Consider the following 21,898-nt stretch of genomic DNA (forward strand, 5'->3'; position numbering starts at 1 on the left):
TACCTCATTCCACCAGGAAGTGCAATCAAAGATTGTTGATGTGCCCTACAATGGGGAGTCATTATTTGGTCAACACATAGATGGAGCACCGCAGGCGATTAACCGCATGCGTGCGGGCGGAATTCCGCTCGTACGCTGAGATTTTTTAAATCGCACTTTACGTGACGAGCTGGGCTCGTCATCAGCGTGCGAGGAGGCTACGCCATGACGAGCCCAGCTCGTCATCAGCGTCGAAGGGGTTAAGTAGGATACTGTTACGGCCAGAGTCCAATGCATACTCCAATTTAAGAAACAGCTCTTTAATGGAGCAAGAGGGCGAGGAACATCTTTTTGCGGAGGCTACAGTATAAGCAATTCCAGCCCTATCAGTAACAATTGATACACTGCTGCAGCAGGATCAGCAACCCTACAAGCGGCCACCTTCCGCTTCCTACAGGCATCCCTGTATAGGAAGAGTTTCTTAAAGGGGGAGAGATACCTCAAAGAAATAGTGATGTATCGCCAGTGCCGGCCACCACTCCTACCTCTAAATCCAGGATTGGTGAGAAACATTTCCTTTTTTCTTCCCCAATGGTCAAATAATAACATCGGACCAGTGGGTCAGCAACATTGTTTCCAGAGGACACACCCTGGAGTTTCAACCGACTCCACTAAACTAACTTGCCACCTTGAGAACTGCCTCTTTCCCACTTAAAGGAGCTATTTTCTCAGATAACTACCATGATACGCAAAGGGGTAATCAAGGTAGTGCCAAGAGCTCAAAGGGGCATGGGCTTCTATTCGAGGTTCTTTCTGATACAGGAAAAATCAGGGGAATGGCAACTCAATTCAGGGTCTTGCCCTTCGGCCTACAATCAGCACCTCGAGTATTCACAAAGGTATTAGCCCCAGTTGCTGCCCATGTAAGGCTAGCAGGATTCCAGACATTTCTATGTTTGGACGGTTGGCTAATAAAGGCAAGCCCACCAGCAGAAGCAAGCAGACATACAAGTCTATGTCTATCTCTATTCCATACCCTGGGGCTGTCGCTCAACTACCTAAAAATCACATCTGACACCCACAACTACCATTCTGTTTCTGGGAGCAACTAACGACATGCTGCAGGCAAAAGCCTTCACCTCATAAGAAGGACAGGAAAAGATTCACAACCTAACATAAATACAGTTTCTGAACAAATCTCTGCTGGGAATGCTCTCCTCTTGCATCCCCCTCACACCAAACTGCTGGTTACACATGAGGTCACTACAGGAGGAATTGGACAGCCAGTGGATGCAGGCCACCGGCTCTTTCAACTATGTAATTCGGATCGCACCCAAGATGATACAAGCTTTGTGGTGATGGACACACATCCCAAACTGCTCCACCAGCCGCTCCTTCCGGGTCGACACCCCACAATGTCATTACAACAGATGCCTCCCTCGAAGGGTGGGGAGCCCATCTTTAAAGCTTGACAGTCAGCGGCAAATGGAAAACCTACCAAACAACCCTTCATATCAAAGGCCATCTTCCTAGCTCTAAAATCCTTCCTATCCAAGATTGCAGGAGCAGCAGTTTTGCAGCGTGAATCTTTCTGGATTCACTATGCTGTGCATTATTCCGCGGTCTTGTGGTTGGGTCCGGATTCGTAGTCTTTTCTTTGTTTTTTTTTGTTTTTTCTTAGCCCAGGTGGGCGTCGGCGTCACACCCCCTTGGGTGTATTTCCGGTGACGTCGGCATGCTTCCTGCGGAAACTCCCACTCTTGGGCGCCATCTTCAGATTCTTTTTTTCCGCGGTCGGGTCTGGATCGTTCCCGTTTGGGCTCCAGACATTTTTGGAGAAAGAAGAAAGGAAAAGACAGAAAACACAAGGAGAAGTCATCTGAAGACTCCAGGGGACTTCATCGACGAACAATCAGCAAGGAGAAGGCGTTTTTCATCGAGATCCTCGACGACCGTCGACGAACACGCGACCAGGGAGCCCCTGGACGCTCGATGATGGACAACACGCCGTTCAAGTTCTGCCGTAACTCCCACCACAAGTACGCGCAGAAGGACCATCACCCGGTTTGCAACCTTTGCCTACCGGTGGACCACGAAAGCGGAGACTGCAACGCCTGCTCCGCCTTCGCACCGAAGACCCTTCGTGTGAGGGAGAGACAGAGGGTAGCGCACGCCACCCTGCAAGGGAAGGCCCCGACTCCGTCCCTCTACGAACTGGGGATGTCCTCCGAGGAAGAAGACAACGCTGCCGCCGAAGACGACAGCTACACGGTCGTAGAGACAGATTACACGAAGACTTCTGATAAGGTAGGAGACTCTTCGGCCCCCAAGAACCCGAGAGACTCTGAGTCTCGAAAAATCGAGGGCAAGACCCCGAAAGCGCCGACGCCAAAGAAGGCGGCGTCCGCGACTACTCACAGGCCCAGCATATCCTCCGAGAAGGAGTCCCCGGCGCCGAGAGCTGCTGATCAGCAGAAAACGTCGAAAATCGTCCCCGAAAAGGATCGATCGACGCCGAGGGAGAAAGACCCTAAACTAACGACGACGACCAGAGAGCCAAAACCCGGGTCGACGTCAAAAACTTCGACACCGAAAAGCTCGGCACCGAACCAAGCGCCGAAAAGAACGGCTGATCCATCCGACGCGGAACACGCGGCCGAGATGGAGAAGAAGAGAAGGCGCCTCGAGGCCGAAATGGAGAACATCATGCAGCGGAAGAAAGATTTCGACGCTAAGATGAAAGCCTTCACGATCCCTCACAAGACCAAGCCACCGGTGGTGGAGGTAGTCGAGGACGAAGACGAGATCGACGAGGTCGCCGAGGAACAAGACCAGGACGTCGAGGTGGTCGACGACCAAGAAGGGTACGAGAATCCCTACGATAGTTACAACTATGGGGAGGAAGAGGACAGCAGGACGGACGCAGAGTCGACACCCTCTGACCTACAGGAGGTAGATTACATAGATGTCGACAAAGACAGCCCGGAGGAGGCGGTCGACACATACCCCTCGAGGCCCTCGCCGCCGGACGACATCGGGGCCTACAACTCGGTGATAAAATCTGACGCAGCAGCATTCAAGCTCAAACTCTTCGAAGAGAAGCAGAAAGCACACTTCCTTCTAGAGACATTGCTCCCAACACAAACAAGGTGCCAGTACCTTCCAATGCTCGACAGCGTCTTGGCCCAGGGGAAGGAAGCATTCAGGGAACCCGCAACATGCAAGGCAGTAACTCCCAGAACAGAGAAAAAGTACAAACATTCCTCAAAGGACCCAGCCTACATTCAGGGCACGGTCTCCGCAGACTCCATTATCACGGCCACAGCAAGGAAGAGGGCTAACGTACCCACTACCTCGGGTCCACCACCGGATAAGGAGAGCAAGAGGATGGTTCTGGTGGGCAGAAGGATCGAACGGAATGCCGTGACCCACTGGCGCATGGCTAATTCCAATGCCCTGATAAACAGGCACATGTACCAGATCATGGAGGAGCTGGGGCAGTTGGTGAAGGACCTGCCCCCGGATGCCAGGCAGAAGGCCGAAAAACTGGTTGAAGAAGGGAAGAACGCGGCAAATTCTTGCCTTAAGACGGCCCTAGATGGGGCAGACACCGCCAGCAGGCTCATGATGATGGGTGTCACGGAAAGGAGACACGCCTGGCTCAGGATCTCCGGTTTCAAACCGGAGGTGCAACACAGCATCCTGAAGACACCGTTCAACGGCGACACGCTTTTCGGAACAACAGTTGATGAAAAGCTCAGTCAACTAAAGAAAGATAACGAAACGGCAAGATCCATGGGAGCATTGCAGTTCAGAGGCAATAAAAGGGGCACCCCGTCACGGAGGCCCGGCGGGAGAGGTGGAAACCAGCCAGGTACATCACACCAGGCTTTCCAACAAGCGCACCAGGCAGACTCGCAGGCTTAACAGGGGCAGCAGAAGCAGTCCTGGCAGTACCAACAAAGAGGCCAGTCCTTTCGAGGGAGAGGAAATGGACGTGGACAGAACAGAAGAGGGGGACAGTAGCCCGCCTCTAAGTGACTTTAAAAAACTCCGTGTGCCCGCCCACAAAAAAGATCCCAGGGGGCAGCACGTACAGAGGGGTCAAGACAAACTAGACACCTACGGCCACATGACACCAGTGGGAGGAAGATTAAGATTTTACCTCAGAGTGGAGAGAAATCACATCAGACAAATGGATCCTCAACATTATCCAATTCGGATACTGCATAGAGTTGGAGGGGAGCCCAACAAGCAGAAAACCAAAAAGAAAAACGCAAGCAAGCAGCTGCAGTGTCTTCAGGAGGAGGCAAAGGAACTCCTGCGGAAGCAGGCCATAGAACGGGTACCCTTCAAGGAAAGAAACACAGGAATATACTCAACGTACTTCCTGGTACCAAAGGTAGACGAGACAATGAGACCCATTCTGGACTTACGGTTCCTGAACAAATTCATAAGAACGCAAAAATTCAAAATGACCTCCCTGCAAGAGGTGCTCCCACAATTGCAGACCGGGGACTTCATGGTCACAATAGACCTCAAGGACGCCTACCTGCACATCCCAATGAACAGAAAGCACAAACACATGCTCAGGTTCACCATTGGAGAAAGCCACTACCAGTTCACGACACTGGCCTTCGGACTAAAATCAGCACCAAGAGTTTTCACAAAGTGCCTCGCAGCAGTCGCAGCGCACCTACGAAGGCAAGGAATACACGTATACCCTTACCTGGACGACTGGCTGGTGAAAGCAAACTCATACCAGAAATGCAAGCAGCACGCACATACAGTGACGAGCACGCTCATAAGCCTGGGGTTCTCCATCCATTGGAAGAAATCATCAATGGAGCCGGAACAAGTCAAGATCTTCCTGGGAGCACAGATCAACACCTTACAGGGCAAGGTGTTCCCCAGCGAGAAGAGGGCGAGGGCGCTGGTGAAGGAAACTCGCCTCTACCGGAAGGGACAAGCTCGGACAGTGAGGACTGCGAGCAAGATCATGGGCATGATGGCATCATGCATCCACCTGGTACCAAATGTACGACTCCACATGAGACCCATTCAAGAATGGCTACAGGAGCAATGGTCACAAGCTACAGGCGGTTGGGAGGATCTAGTGGTTGTAACGCACGCAGTGCAGAAGGAGATGGCATGGTGGACCATGTAGAACATAACAAGGGGAAAGCCTCTAACGCCCCCAACGCCAACAGTGACCATCACCACAGACGCATCCCTGAAGGGATGGGGCGCTCACATGGAGGAGCTCAAGGTGAGGGGACTGTGGACGCCAACAGATGCGGCAAAGCACATCAATTACCTAGAACTGAAGACATTCTTCCTTGCACTGAAAGCCTTTCAAACAAGACTGTACAAACATAAGGTGTTGATACAAACAGACAACACCACTGCGATGTTCTACATCAACAAGCAGGGGGGCACACAGTCAGCCCCGCTTTCAACGCTGGCGCAGGAGATATGGAGATGGGCCATCCCTCTCAAGATAGACCTGCTAGCCATACACCTACCAGGGAAGGACAACATACAAGCCGATTGGCTCAGCAGCAGACATCGGCATCCCACGAGTGGGAGCTCAATGCTCAGGAGACAAGGTACCTGTTCGACAGATGGGGGACACCATCGGTGGACCTGTTTGCCACACGCCAGAATGCAAAATGCCAAAACTTCGCATCCAGGCAGCCCGAGGAGGGGTCACTGGGGAATGCCCTATGGATAGATTGGTCAAGGACATTTGCTTACGCCTTTCCCCCGATACCACTGATGCACAGAGTGCTGAGCAAGTGCAGAGCGAGCAACATGACACTGATACTGGTCGCACCACAGTGGGCGAGGCAGACATGGTACTCGCAGATCATGGAGATGACACAGGGTGCACCCCACAGATTCAGCAGGAGGAAAGACCTACTCTCCATGCAGAACGGGGAGATACTACATCCAGAGCCAGAGAGCATGAGCCTAGTAGCGTGGCTCCTGAGGACATAGAGTTCGCACATTTGAGACTGCCAGAAAGCAGCCTGAGGGTCCTTCGGGAGGCACGAAGGCCCAGCACTCGGAAGTGCTACGTTGCGAAATGGAAAAGATTCACAATATGGTGCAGACAAGAAAGACTTCACAATAAAATGAAGAGGGACTCCACAGTGCTAAGGTACCTGACGCACTTGCTGGAGAAGAACCTTAGCTCATCCTCTTTAAGAGTTCACTTGGCAGCGATAGTCGCCTACACAAGGGGAGAAACGTGCAGGAGTTTCTTCACATCACAGGTGGTAAAGAGATTCCTAGAAGGAGCGAAAAGGATCGCACCACCCAAGCGGGTGCCGCCACCTGCATGGAACTTGAACACAGTCCTAACGGAACTCATGAAAGAGCCCTTTGAACCACTTCACAAGGCCTCCCTAAAGATGCTAACTATGAAAACAGCCTTCCTGGTTGCAATAACGTCCTTACGCAGAGTAAGCGAGCTTCAAGCGCTGACGCTACAAGTACCCTACATACAAATACACAATGCTAGGGTTGTGATGAGGACTGACCCACACTTCATGCCGAAGGTGGTATCCAAATTTCACATGAACCAGTCTCTACAGATACCGAGTTTTTTCCAAAAACCAACAACTAGCGCAGAGCGAGCTCTGCACACCCTGGACGCCAGAAGGGCAGTCATGCACTACATTGAAAGGACAAAGGGACACAGGAAAACAAAACAGTTCTTTGTGTCATTCGCAAACAGCTTCATGGGGAAAGCAGTAACCAAAAAGACCATTGCACGATGGATCGCACAGACAATTCAACTCTGCCACAAGCGTGCAGGACAAGAGCTGGCAGAGGGGACACGTGCCCACTCCACTAGGAAGAAGGGCGCTACAATAGCCTTCCTGGCTAACACACCCATAGAGGACATATGCCTGGCGGCAACATGGGCTTCGGTGCACACGTTCACGAAGCACTACTGTGTGGATATACAAATGAACAAGGAAGCTCAAGTTGGACAGAAGGTGCTACAGCACATATTCAACACCCAACGCTCATCTTCCACCCAGCCGCCACAGAGATGAGAAACCGCTACAAAATCTATGCACAGCATAGTGAATCCAGAAAGATTCACGCTGCAAAACGAATAGTTTTCTTACCTGTCGGTGTAGTTTTGCAGCTTGAAGATCTTTCTGGATTCACTAGCGAACCCACCCACCTCCGCCAGAAAGATGAGGCTGGAGAGAGAAGAGGTGGTTAACAAAAAAGAAAGGATTTTTAAAAGTACAAAGCGGTAAAATATCAACTAAATAGAACATGGCCATTACTTCGGAAACGAAAGAAACACGGAAAAAAAGAACCCGAAGATGGCGCCCAAGAGTGGGAGCTTCCGCAGGAAGCATGCCGACGTCACCGGAAATACACCCAAGGGGGTGTGACGCCGAGGCCCACCTGGGCTACGAAAAGAAAAAAAAAAACAAAGAAAAGACTACGAATCCGGACCCAACCACAAGACCGCGGAATAATGCACAGCATAGTGAATCCAGAAAGATCTTCAAGCTGCAAAACTACACCGACCGGTAAGAAAACTATTCGTTCTAATTCGGACCGACAATAGTACGAGCATGCACTACTTGAACAAACAAGGTGGGACAAGATTAACCGCACTGTCCTTGCAAGCTCAGCCAATAAGGACCTGGGCAATTCAACACAATATAACTCCTATAGCAGAACATGTCCTAGGTATAGCCAATGTGCTCGCAGACTCTTTAAGTAGAGCCAGCTCAACATGCCATGAGTGGGAGCTACATCAGTCAACTATAGAGGACATCTTTCAGCTATGGGGCAAGCACAGTTTAGACCCCTTTGCAACCAACAAGAACCGAAAATGATAGTACTTCGCCAGCTGGCGGCCCGAGTGGGATTGTGGCGGAATCCCTTCTTGACCGAATGGCCAAAGATTTATGCCTATGCCTTTTCTCTGATTCCTTTAATTCCGAGGGTACTCAGAAAGAGCCCTGTCTGATCCTTCCCATAGGATCCAGGTGGCCCCACCAGTGTTGGTTTACAGAACTCCTCATCCTCTCAGAGCTGAATCCCATTCTGTTTGTGACCAAATTACCAAATTTTTTAACAATGAACCAGGGTCAAGTCTTTCATCCCAACCTGACATCTCTTCGATTGTTGGCTTGGCTCCTGAGTACCATGAGTTTGCCTATCTAGCCATCTCATATGATTGGCGGGAGGTTCTGGCCAATGCCAGAGCACAGTCCACCACAAAGATCTACCAACTCTAGGGAACACTATTTTGTATCTGGTGTTCGGACTCTGAGATCTGGCCTTTCTCACTCGTTCATCAAAGTACATCTTGCTGCAATATCCAGATTTAGACAGACCAGTCATCGTCTCTCTGCTCCTCAAGAATCATAAAACAATTTCTTAAAGGATTGTTTTGAATGTTTCCTCCTGTGAGGCTACCGCCTCCACCGTGGCATCGCAACATTGTATCATCACAGTTAATGAGAGACCCATTTGAGTCCATTCACAAGGCACAGCTGAAATACATCTCCTGGGAGACAGCTCTTCCAGTGCTTACATCGGCTAAACTAGTAAGTGACATCCAAGCTTTCACTATTAAACAGCCTTTCCTTCAATTTAAAAATTTCTGCTTAATTCTCTGATCTAAACCAAGGTTCCCTCTGACTTTCATTTAAACAAACCTGTCATTCTAATGACCTTTTTTTGAATCCTCAAACACCGGTGGCAAAGTCCTTGCCTTCACTGGATGTCAAAGAGGTCTAATATTCTATATACATAAGACTGTCCGCATCTGCAGAGCAAACCAGCTCTTTGTCGCGTATGGCAATCTCGGGAAAGGATTTCCAGTTTTAAAGCAGGCTATAGCGAGCTGGATCGCTTCAGCAATACAGTTTTGCTTTCAACACGCAGGGAAACCATTACTTACTACAGCTAAAGCCCACTCTACCATAGTGGTCTCTACATCAACAGCTCACTTTGCTGATGTGCCCATTCAGCCGATTTGCAGAGCAACGATCTGGTCAAGCATGCACACTTTGACTCAACATTATTGCCTGGATGCCACAGAAAATGTAATTGCAGCCGCAGAACAGAATGATGATGGATGAAACCCAGATCAGTTGACTGGAGGTGAGTGTTTGATTTGCTCAAGCACTCCGTCCATCATCCCCTTTGGTATCGCAGAACAGGCAGTTCTTCGTCAATTATTCTAATAAAATGAGCCTGCTTTTGCCACCCTTCTTACAATATGTTTGATTATCTATCTATATCAGATGTCTTCAAACTTTTGGATGCCGAGACCCCCCTGTCAACATTTTGAGGCGTGAGGACCCCCTCCTGACAAACATTTCTAACCCTGTAGGCAGGGCTACTGGAATTGAGGCATGGTACATATTCTTTGTAGCAGGCACATTAACCCTCTGCACTGTGTGGGTGACAAGAGTCCCCATGTGACGCAGGTAAGCGATGCAACAGTGTGAGAGTAGGGTAGAGGAGTGACTTACGGGTGAGTGAGGTGGCCGTATGAATTTGGGTGCGAATAAGAGACTGGCATCAGCTCACAGCAGTGGAATTGATGTTAAAAAACCTTCCGGATCCAGTCTGGCACCCTGAGAGTATTCTAAGGTGAAGACTCTGCATTACTGAAGGTAAGTAACTTGTGCCTTCAAACTGCGAATGGCATGTAACGCATCTTTCATTGACCTCATGCAGCCCTTTCCTCATATAATTTCCTATCTTCCATTCTTCCTTTTAAAACTAACACATTTGAATTCCCTTCATACTCAATTAAGTTAACCCCTATCTCTCTATCCCTTACCTTCTGACTTCCTAGTAATCATTTGTTGAATAGTCACTGGGTCATTATAATCTTCTATTGGTAACATTTGGTTAATCGGATTTTCTCTTTGCCACAACACGGGATATTCAGCTCTTCAGTTCTGTGCACATTATAAAAATGCTGAATAAAGTGTATACGCCTATTACCTTTGTCAAGGGATATTGGACATGCATGCAGCGCCTTTGAGCAGGTAAAACCAGGCATGTGAAGATATTAAATTAGCGTAAGCACTGTAAGCGGTGCAGTAAATACCAGCTAATTTCCTACATCTGACGGGACAGCCTATGCACATGGTCTTTAAAGACCTGTGAAAAACTCTGGCGTGCCGGAGATAAGACTTCAGTCACTGCCCAGCTGAGGCCCCAGCAGAGCGAGCTGCACTGCAGCAGCCCGGGCTGACACACAGGCCGAGGGAAGAGGAGGGCTGAGGCCCGTGGCAGAAGTGTGACTGGGAGCGCAACCCCCTTTGGATCGCTCCACAGCCCCCCTGGGGGTCGCGCCCCACAGTTTGAAAACCCTGATCTATATGCATTTATTGGTATAATTTTGCCGTACTATCCACTGCTAACTATTCAAACATGAATCTATGAAAGATCCAGTACTGGAGAAGAAAATAAGTTACCTGTTACTGTGGTTAACTAGTATTGGTACCTTTCATTGATTCACATGCGACCCATCCTCCTCCACATAGAGGGTCCCCTGTGGCTTGGGGATCATTTGACTTATGTCATTCTCACTTGTGCTAGAACATCTGAGAGCCTTGAGCCTCTGTGATGAGGGTTCTAAAGGGTGCTGTTGCCTGATTGGCTGGACTTTATGCCATGTCTAATGACTGACGAGCTATTAAATTTAACATTAACATCCATGTTTACGTTTTACTTACTGCTTTATATGTACTGTGGGACTGCAACTTCAACGAAGAATGATTCAAGCATGTGAATCAATCAAAGATACCAGAGTTACATGTAAGTAACTTATTTTCTTTCCCCCCCCCCCCCCCCCCCATTTTCTCTAGACAATCCAGATACAACCAAGGTACTCGTTGTAGAGAGGTTAATGTCTTGGCTATCCCAAATCTCCAGTGAAAACCTGGGTTGCTACTCAGTCTGGTTACCAGAATAAACCCCTTAACCTGACCCCTGCTGACTCCTGTGTAGCTTTTAGGGGGAGGAAGTTTCTTTTTTGTTCCTGTATGGACACAGATTACCACTGATCTTTGATTGCTCCTAATTGTGTAGTCCAGGCAAACCGTGAAATTTCTAGAAAAGCCTTTCAGTAATCCACATAAGAAGCATCTTATGCACTTGCACAAACTGCAACAAGAAATTGTTATCCATATATTAAAAGGCATGATTGAGAAGGAGTCACAATCCCAAAGGAATTTGAGCTTCTATTCCAGATTCCTCTCAGTTGCATAGAAATCAGGAGTGGAGGCTACTCCTATACCTTTCTAAAGAAGCAATCCTGTTGGATGCTCACCTTGCAGGTAATCCTTATAGTGTCTCAAGTAGATGGAATGTGCCTTACCTCTCTGGATTGTTGGAGTGTCTTCTTCCTTGTTCCACTGCTGAATCCCAGAAATATCACTGATTCAGCATAGTAAGGCAGCACTACTAGTTCTAAGTACTTACTTTCAGACTATTGCCCACTTCCTGAATATTCACAATGTGCCTGTCCCCCATGGATGCCTCAAAGATAAGGATACAAGGGATCTCCATGTATGGATGACCTGATCATCAAGTTGTCATAGGAGGCCGAAGGCTGCACTGCTACAACTACGTATATCAACCTATTCAATCGTTTGGGTTTATCGTCAAATGTACATTGCTTATTTGTGCTGCGTCAAAGTTTCAAATTCAAGTAGCTTTCCTAGACGCACAGCAAAGCTCTTCCTTCAGCATAAGGACGGATGGCAGACTTCAAACATTAGCAGAAACCTTCTATTTCAAAGAGCCTTTAGTGCCTTTTGCAGGTTGCGATAATGCCTGTACAAGTAGCTCAGCGTAGAGACAAGCAACAGGATCTTGAAATGATATGCTTCTCGAATCCAGATGGTGGAGATTCCAAAGCATTCTTCATGCATGCCTTCTGTTCCATCCCTTTATGAGCAGAATGACTGATAAAGATGCCTCAATGGAATGATTCTACGCTCACATATAGGAATGGTCTACAGAAGGCCTGTGGTCTGATGAAAATGTTACTCCATGATCCCAATAGACCATACAGACCTCAATTGCTTCATCACCAGGTGGCTGTCGGAGCACATGTCTAGTTCCCTCCCAGAGGTGATGCAGATCCTGTGGAACTGGGCCACAAGCAAGGGGTGGATATTACAGTAAAACACCTACCTGGAGGTCAAAATTACCAGGCAGATGCCCTCAGTGGTTCCCTTTCACACTGCTACGAGAAGGAGCTCCAAAATGGGGTCATCCTTCTTGAAGAGCAGCAGCCGTTAGAGAGAGGAACAGTGCTTTTAAACAGTCCAGAGCAGTGACCCCTGATGAAGTGCATATAATGCACGAAATGCATTGTTTTTTTTACAAATAAACACTGCCCTGAACGAAGAATGCTTCATTCGTGTTTTTACTAAGAGGTCCGGATGGACACGGTGGCAACATGAGAAACCTGGAAAATGGCATGCATACTCCGTTTGAGGAATATGCAAATATGTGAAAACAGTATGGATAGATCGAGTGATAATGTTTATAAGATGAAAAAATTATGGTATACCTGTTGGATAAATTGCCAGAGGAGGCACGAGAATGCTGTGCGACGGATTGGCGCGAAAAAGATATATGGAACACATTGCAAAATACCAGCACAGTTTCCTTTTGCAGTGGCCAAACTTGCCTTCTTACATGATGTTCTTGAGGCACTGGTGCCAGACGACACTTCAACACACCAAGAATGGACGACCAAACTCTTTGATTTAGCCACTTATGAGAGGCGCATATATACAATTCAGGATACACTTAGCCAGTTTAAAGACGTGTGGGGTCCTTTCATAAGATTAATTAAAGCCAAGCTCCTACTACTTGAGAATAAAGGGCTTGTATGCACTTATTCAGTATAGTTGTCACAATGTATCTTATTACACCATTCGCATGACTGTCTCTCAACAGGAGGGAGAGATTTAAGAATGACAGACTGATTCTGCGACACACGGACTAGTGCACCGAGGGACTGACTATGGAGGAAGTTATGGAATGGGGAGAAGGGTTTGGGAGGAGGAATGGTCTTTGTTCTGCTCTTTACTATTTGCTCTGTACACTTTATTGATCACACTCTATTGGCTGTATTAGTGCTGATATATATTCTTCAAACTATCCTTCTTCATTTTGTGTTTTTCCACCCTCTCTTTAATATTATTTTTCTTTTATCAGGCACTTGTTTATACATTGATGCAAATCATGCTGTTTCCTATGTCTGATATATTTATATATTGTTGTATCCTGGTTTACTGATTTGAACGTTTTGCTTTATAAAATGATAAAGAATGAATAAACAGGAATTCTATAGCTGACACTTTTGCATTCTGCAATGGTGGTGCTTCTGAAATACTTGAAAATAGAGTCAAAATATTAATATTGAAGAGTGATGTGTAGACTCTATTCCTGCTTTGTTTCTTCTCCTCTTATAAAGAGTTAAAAAGCAATGTCACTACTCTGAAGGGCACACCAAGATATATATTTTTTAAATACAGCTCTACACAACCAAACATAAAAAGCAGTTGCATAACAGGGTCTAAGGGTTCATATTGATGGCCAGATATTCATGTTAATGAACTCTGGACTTTATTCTTTTGATAGTGTGTTCAATTCTATTGTGACTTAATAGTTAGTGCTCAGGACGAGACGGTATGGTAACGAAGGTTGGCAAGTACATTTAGCCTGTGGCAACATATAGTTTAATATTTTCACCAGCTCATTAAATCTGGTGAAGGTGACCTGCTGAAATGTGAAATACTTGAGTTAAGCGTAACTTTAATATTCATCACAAAAGTTTAGTACAAAATACTGTGAAATATTAAATAGTTCATACCATGTGTGCTAATATTTGTACCCACATTATTTCCAGGGTTGTACAAAGATGTTCAGGGACAACTCTGCAATGAGAAAACATTTACATACTCACGGTCCCAGAGTACATGTATGTGCAGAATGTGGAAAGGCCTTCGTTGAGAGTTCAAAGTTAAAACGGCATCAGCTAGTCCATACCGGAGAAAAACCCTTTCAGGTAACGATTAGTTTCTCTGGCAATTACATATCTCTATAATGCAAACATACTCATATTTACAAGCCTGTTACTTCTTATTTTAATTATGAAAATGATTTTGCAATTGTTTTTCCTATCGTAAGCAGGAAAAAGAGAGCGAGAAAAAATAAGCACTCGCCTTCCCTTGACTATATCTATCAAGCAACAATAGCAAGTACTTTGTTTACCTAACATAGGACCCTTTGGAGTCTCTCACTTACAGGTATGCAGGGGGGAACCTTCAGGGTTTTTAAAAGAACCCTCGCTTACCATCCTAGTTGGTGACATGCTTCACCCTGGAGGCGAATGCCTCCAAGTTGTGCTTCGACGCCTGATTACAGCGGGGCTTGTTGTCTTTTTGAGGGAAGTGACAGGGTGCCAGTGACTTAAAATGAACTCGAGGTCACCTAACAAAAAGGTATTTTAAACTTGGTGATACTGGGCAAGTTTAAAATCAGTGTTTGGGTACCGTTAAGATATCGATGGTCTCAGGTAATATAAAAACGTAAACATTAGATATCAGTAATTAGGCATGTCAAGTAGGGTAGAAGGAAATGAAATTTAAAGTATGCAAATGTCAAAGAATGTTTTGATCTAAATTGAAATCGACATCTTTATTTAATTCTTATAATTTTGAAATATGGATAAATGTGCAAAATAAGTTTGTTTAGTTGTTTAAAGTAAGTTTACACCGTCAAGCCATTGAAAGCAAACCGTAATTGTGAAACTTGTAAGTTGTTGTTTATGTCCATGACATCATGTGACCGTAACTCCTGGTAAAAGGAAAATGTATTATTGGAGCTCCTTCTGTGAACAAGGCAGAGGACCCTGCCGAAACGCGTTACAGCACTTGAAAAACAACAACCTTACTAGAAAACTGGAATTGCAGTGTCTGTATCTGGCAGTGTGAATTTGCATGTGGGAGCTGGTCGTGGATATATATATAATATATGTGTGTGTGGGAGTTTGTGTGTATATATGAACATATGTTCGATGCATCACATGCTGTGCACAAGTCCAACATCTAGTGTTGGGCTCAGATGTTTTCAAGTCATGAGGATGTGCAGCTCCTCTTCTCGGTGATACTGCGCAAGGGCATCAACTCCATTGTTAGATTTTTTTTCTGTCGACTGGTTTGGATGTACTCTTGCGCTCCAGGTCAAGATTGCCTCTGGTTCTATTTTTTTAATCATTTGTCATCTAACCAATGGTATGTTCTCCATCGAGTAGATTTTCTTCCATCTCAAGCTATGAAACAATCCGTCTTGTCGAATTTCTCGATTGGCTTTCCGGCCTTTACGCTTTCCGGCTGGGCCTCTTTCCTATCATTTTGCTCTACCTAAAAATGAGCTGCTGATGGAATGTATTCTGTTCCGCTTCTGTCCGAACTGCCACTCCAAATAACCCCCATACCAGTCAACACTCGTCTGTAACTTATGCCAATTGCCCGACCATCAAGAAGATAACTGTGAGGCCTGTAGGTCACGGCGCCTAGAAATGCAGTGCAGAGGCTACACTTCAGATATCTTCGATTAGTCAGAAAAGAAGAAGCCTCTGCAGCAGTGGTAAAGTCTGTTTCCATACAAGAAGCCGATTTCCAGTCGGACTCTGAACAAGATCCAGTTCACAGGCAGTTTCCTGAAGATCCTCAGACCGTAAGTACATACAGGGATCCGTCACGGCTGACTCCATTGCAGCAACAGCCAGAAAGAGCAAAAAATCTTTACACAAACTAAAATCAGGGATCAACAAACATGTAACACCAGTAGAAGTTAGCTTAAAACACTTCTTCCAGGAGTGGAAAAAAATAACGACAGACAAATGGATACTGAACATCATACAGTTCAGATATTGCATAGAACTGGAAAAGAAGCCTCCAAACAGGAAACCAAAAAGAAAAGCGCGTTCTGCAAAAGAATTAGCGCTACTCCTACAGGAAGCACAAGAACATATCCACAAAGAGGCGATAGAAACAGTACCATTCAAAGAAAGAAACTAGGGAGTGTACTCCAACTACTTCCTCGTGCCAAAAGTGGACGAAATATTAAGACCTATCCTGGATCTACGGTTCCTAAACCAATACATAAAAACTCAAAAATTCAAAATGACATCCCTACAAGAAGTCATCCCTCAGATAAGGGACGGAGATTTTATGTCCACCATAGACCTCAAAGATGCCTACCTACACATTCCCATGCACAGACAACACAAACATCTACTGAGATTTGCCATAGTCAAAGCGCACTACCAGTTCACAGCCCTGGCCTTCGGACTAAAATCCGCACCAAGGGTCTTCACCAAGTGCCTCGCAGCAGTAGCAGCGTACCTACGGAGGGAAGGGATTTGTGTATACCCCTACCTCAACGACTGGCTAATAAAAGCAAGTTCCTACAAACAATGCCAAAGACATGCACAGCGGGTCACACAGATGCTGACAGAACTAGGATTCTCAATACACTGGGGGATCAATGGAACCAGAACAAGTGAAGATCTTCCTAGGCGCACAGATCAACACTATACAGAGCAAGTTGTTCCCCAGCGACAAGAGAACACTTGCCCTGCTGAAGGAGACAAGTCAATACCAGAAGGGGCGAGTTCTGACAGTGAGGATAGTGAGCAAGATCAAGGGGATGATGGCGTCCTGCATACACCTAGTCCCCAGTATACACCTCCACATGAGACCATTCCAGGAATGGCTCCAACAGCAATGGTCACAAGCTACAGGGAGTTGGGAAGATCTAGTAGTTGTAACACATGCAGTGCAAGAGGAGATAGCGTGGTGGAACAAGCAGAACATAACAAAGGGGAAGCCTTTAACACCACCAAACCCAACAGTGACGATCACCACAAACGCATCCCAGAGGGGATGGGGAGCACACATGAACCAGCTCAAGGTGCGGGGTCTGTGGACTCCAACAGATGCGATCAAGCACATCCACTACCTAGAACTAAAGACCGTGTTCCGTCCTCTAAAAGCCTTCCAGAAACAACTGTACAAGCAGAGAGTGTTGATACAAACTGACAACAAGACAACAATGTTCTACATCAATAAACAGGGAGGAACACAATCACTCGCACTATCCAACCTAGCGCAGGAGATATGGAGATGGGCCATCCCACTATAAATAGACCTCCTGGCTATACACCTACCAGGAAAGGGCAACGTGAAGGCAGACAGGCTCAGCAGGCACGAGTGGGAGCTCAATGCACAAGAAACGCAAAAGCTATTCAAGAAGTGGGGGGCACCAAAAATTGACCTATTTGCAACACACCAGAATGCAAAATGCCAATACTTCGCATCCAGGCAACCAGGGGAACAGTCCCTGGGGTATACCCTATGGATAAGCTGGTCGAAAACATTTGCCTACGCTTTTCCCCCGATACCGCTGATACACAGGGTACTCAGCAAATGCAGAACCAGCAACATGACACTGATTCTGGTAGCACCGCAGTGGGCCAGGCAGTCCTGGTTCTCACAAATAGTGGCGATGGCGCAGGGACCACCTCACAAGTTCGCAAAAAGAAAAGACTAGCTCCCCATGCAAAACATGGAGGTACTTCACCCAGAGCCAGAGAGCCTCTGCCTGGCGGCATGGCTCCTGAAGACTTAGAGTTTGCACACCTGAAACTCCCAGAGAGCACACTGCGGGAGGCAAGGAGACCTACAACACGGAGGTGCTATGTGGCGAAATAAAAAAGATTCACACAATGGTGCATCAGGAAAAAGCGACACAAGAAAATGACCAAGGAATAAACCGTGCTAAAATATTTAACACACCTGCTAAAAGTGAACCTAAGCTCTACCTCGCTGAGAGTACACCTAGCAGCGATAGTCTACACAAGAGGAGAGACGGGAAAGCGCTTCTTTACATCCCAAATAGTAAAGAGATTCCTGGAAGGGGCTAAAAGGATAGACCCACCAAAGAGGATGCCGCCACCTGCATGGAACCTTAATTTAGTCCTAACAAAGCTTATGAAGGAGCCTTTTGTACCTATCCATAAAGCCTCACTACAAATGCTCACAATGAAGACAGCCTTTCTAGTGGCAATCACCTCACTACGCAGGGTAAGTGAGCTGCAAGTGCTAACACTACAAGAACCCTACATTCAAATACACAATGACAGGGTGGTAATGAGAACGGACCCACACTTTATGCCAAAGGTGGTGTCAAGGTTTCACATGAACCAAACAATACAGATACCTGGGCTACGGGGAAAGAAAAGAAAAAAGACTACGATTCCGGACCCAACCACTAGACCGCGGAATAATGCACAGCATAGTGAATCCAGAAAGATCTTCAAGCTGCAAAACAACATCGACCGGTATGAAACTATTCGTTCTCGATGGTTGGTGGAAATTCGGGAAGATCCTTGGTTGAGTAGAGGCTTGTGTGCGTGGGTTAGCAGCTTGAATTGGCATCGCTTCTGTACGGCGAGCCAGTGGAGATTCCTGACTTCAGGTGTGATGTGGGTTCGTCTGGGAAGGCAAAGGATGGGTCTGGCTGTGGCATGCTGTATGGTCTGAAGTCTCTGTAGAAGGTGTATGGCGATTCCTACTTAACCACTTGGATGCTAAGGTACATCCACCTCTTCCCATTGACTTTCCATTGAAATCAATGGAAACTCCATGACGAGTTACCCTTGTCATTAGCACTGAAGGGGTTAAAGGACATTGCAATAGTCCAGACGGCTGGTGATGAGGGCTTGTGTCACAGTGCGTCCCGTGTGTAGGGGTAGCCACTTGAAGATCTTACGTAGCATGCGCAGAGTGAGTAAGCAGGCAGAGGAGACATTGATCTGTGATTTCATGGTGCGTTTGCTGTCAATTATGCTGGTCCTAAGGCTGATGGCCACCAAGACTCGTTCCATGTGTTGTTGCGGTTGCTAAAGATCAATACTTCGGTTTTGTGTGTGTTCAGCTGCAGCCAGTTCTTCACGTTTGTCATGCATCTGTGGAAGTTGGTTCTGGTGGTGGTGGGGTTTTCTGTGAGTGAGAGGATGAGTTGTGTGTCTGTGTAGGAAATTATGTAGAGACCGTAGGATCGGACTATGTTGGCCGGCGGGCTCATAAATGCGTTGAAAAGCATGGGACTGAGGGATGAGCATCAGCGGACAACGCAGGTGATCTCCTCGGGTTCAGAGGTGAAAGATGGGAGGTGGCTCCTTTTGGGTTTTTCCGATGAGGAAGGAGGTGATCCATCTGATCACATTCCCTTGGATGCCGATGAGGTGAAGTCTTTTTATCAGTGTGTGGTGGGATACAGTGTCGAAGGCCGCCTGGTTCTGCTCTGCTTTTTGAGGGGTGTTCCCAAGACAGACAGAGGTTTAAGGCCCATCCTGGATCTCCATCTTCAGAACGTATTCATTCACCAGGCCAAACTCTAGGTGCTGTGTCCCTCTACAAAGTCCTTTGTTTTTAATGTGGGGGATTAGTTTGATTCTGTGAATCTTTAAGATGCTTATTTCCATCTTCTGACCCTCCCAACCTAAATGTATTACCTGAAGCTTATGGTGGGACACAAGTACTGCGAGGTCTGCCATTCGGACTTGCAACCACTCCCTGTGTTGGTGATAAATGCACCTTCATTTCAACAGTCATATATTCCATACTTGGACTATATTGGGCAGTGAAAGTGAAGTCCCCATCACTGCGCAAGGAACACCTCCAGCAGACAGTGACTATCCGCCACTACTTGAACTTAACCATCAATGCCTAAAATTTTCATCTCTCCTTAACTCCTAAATTGACCTTCAGAGGATTGCAGATCTTTGGGGGATGAGTTTGAGATTTTCCAGCATAAATCTTTTCTGGATTCACCTGCTATGCGTTATTCAGCCGTCTGGTGATCATGTCCAGAACTGTCTCGCTTCTTTTTTTGGTCTTTGTTTCTTAGGTGAGATTGTTGCCGACCACCATGTGTCGATATGTCCATCCCCTTGTGACATCACCCATACACCCCAGAAGTTCCTGTGAGTGGTCTCCATCTTCAAATTCTTTTTTTTTCAACGTTCTGAAGGAATCTGAACAAATTTGACAATTGACAGATGTTTGAGGGAAGAAGAGAATAAGGATACTGAACAACAGCAGAGCTTCAGTGTATAAACAGGAACTGGTTTCTTATGAAAAAAACATGACCGGTAGGAGAACACGAGGTCGGAGGATGTATATAATTGGGACCACCAGGGAAATGAAAGAATACCCCTTTTAATTTACACCCCTAGCGCCACCCCAAATTCACCCAGAAGGATTGGCTGGTGACCATAACCTTCCGAGGGAACACAGTGCTGGGAATGTGAGACCTGCGTGGAGTTAAAACTGAAAATGTACTACATGCTCACAAAGAGGGCTGTGGACCCCATGTGGTGCAACTCAAAGAGGAACGGGCCAAATCGCAAGGAACCTATACTTGCCGTTGCTCCCTAGTATTCTCAACCATAGGAGGCTTTTTGAGAACCAGCCACTTCGAAGAGGGTAACCCCTCAAGTCAAGAAAAAATACTGACACTTTTCCCAGGATCTCATCTTTATCAAGGGGAAGGTGGCTGCAGATTCAGTCATTGTAACCAGTCAGGAAAAGAGGAGTTGCCCCCACATCAGTGGGGCCTCCACCCAATAAAGTGTGGGGATAGAGATAGTGGGCAGGATGATGGAGAGAGTGGCAACCACACAGTGAAGAATTGACTACTCCAGTGCACTCTTCAACCACTGTGGTCACCATCAGTGAGAGGAAGTGGAGTTCCTTCCTAAGGAGTAGACGAAGGGGGCAAAAACAATTGTGCAGGAGAGGAAAACCATCGCCAACACCTTCCTCAAGTCAACAGTCAATGCAGTGGACATGGCCAGCAAGCAAATGTTCTCTATAACAACCATGAGAAGGTACATCTGTTGCGAGTGTCCGGGTTAAAGCATGAAGTACAAGCCTCATGCATCAATTTGCCCTTCACAGGTGTCTCCCTGTTTGAGCCAGCAATAAACGAGGCTCTACTGTAAATAAAGAAAGGCAATGAAACAACAAAGGCAATGGTTGCCTGACCCAATGACCAGACATTAGCCAGCCATTAACCCCAAAAGATGCATCCTCACAATGTCAAGACCATCTTTTTTGGGAGAGAGAGGGGAAGAGGATGGGGGGATTCCTCTATATTCACCTTAGACAAATGGATAAAGAAAAGGTCATTGCATTAAGTAGCTCAAAAGACAGCCAACAATACCATCAAGAGCAAAGGCTCACTCCAGAAAGTACTTGCGCCACCTACAGCAGGATGTAAAGGAGGGCATACAAACGCAATCAATACAAAGTGACCCCGAGAATGAACTCAATTGAGGGTTCTCCTCGTGTTACTTCCTCATATCAAAGCCAGATCAGTCATTAAGGCCAATATTAGACCTCAGACAGCCAAACTAGTGAAGAAGTACTCAACATTTAAAAATGACAACTTTAAAGGAGGACCCTTACCTGCATGTACCAATGAATCACAGCCACATGAAGTACCTCCGGTTTTGTCGTAAACCAGCTATATTATTAATTCACAGTGTTACCTTTCAGCAGACAGTCTGCACCCATAGTTTAACCAAATAGCCTGGCCTTGGTAGCTGCACGCCTAAGGAGACAGTGGATACATGTTTACACCTATCTGGAGAATTAGCTAGTGATGGTGAGCTTGCAGCGCCAATGTCAAACATTTGCTTTGTAATGCTAACAGTGCAAGAACGGGGTTTCACAGTAAACTTAGGCAAGCCCGCACTGGCTCCAGAACCAGTAAAAGTTTTCTTGGGGGCAACCTTAAATTCATAGGGGGCAAGAGG

The 21,898-nt window shown here is 46.6% G+C and overlaps 1 protein-coding gene across 1 annotated transcript in view; it reads left to right on the forward strand.

Annotated features, from left to right (window-relative positions):
- YY1 (YY1 transcription factor) overlaps positions 1 to 21,898 on the forward strand; it is a 116,782-nt gene that overhangs the window by 80,678 nt on the left and 14,206 nt on the right. The window contains exon 4 of the mRNA XM_078660176.1: positions 13,916 to 14,074. Coding sequence (XP_078516302.1) covers positions 13,916 to 14,074 — 159 coding nt within the window. The remainder of the gene's footprint in view (positions 1 to 13,915; positions 14,075 to 21,898) is intronic.

The sequence above is a fragment of the Lissotriton helveticus genome, chromosome 9 (genome assembly GCF_964261635.1).
Source record: "Lissotriton helveticus chromosome 9, aLisHel1.1, whole genome shotgun sequence".
NCBI classification, from domain to species: domain Eukaryota; kingdom Metazoa; phylum Chordata; class Amphibia; order Caudata; family Salamandridae; genus Lissotriton; species Lissotriton helveticus.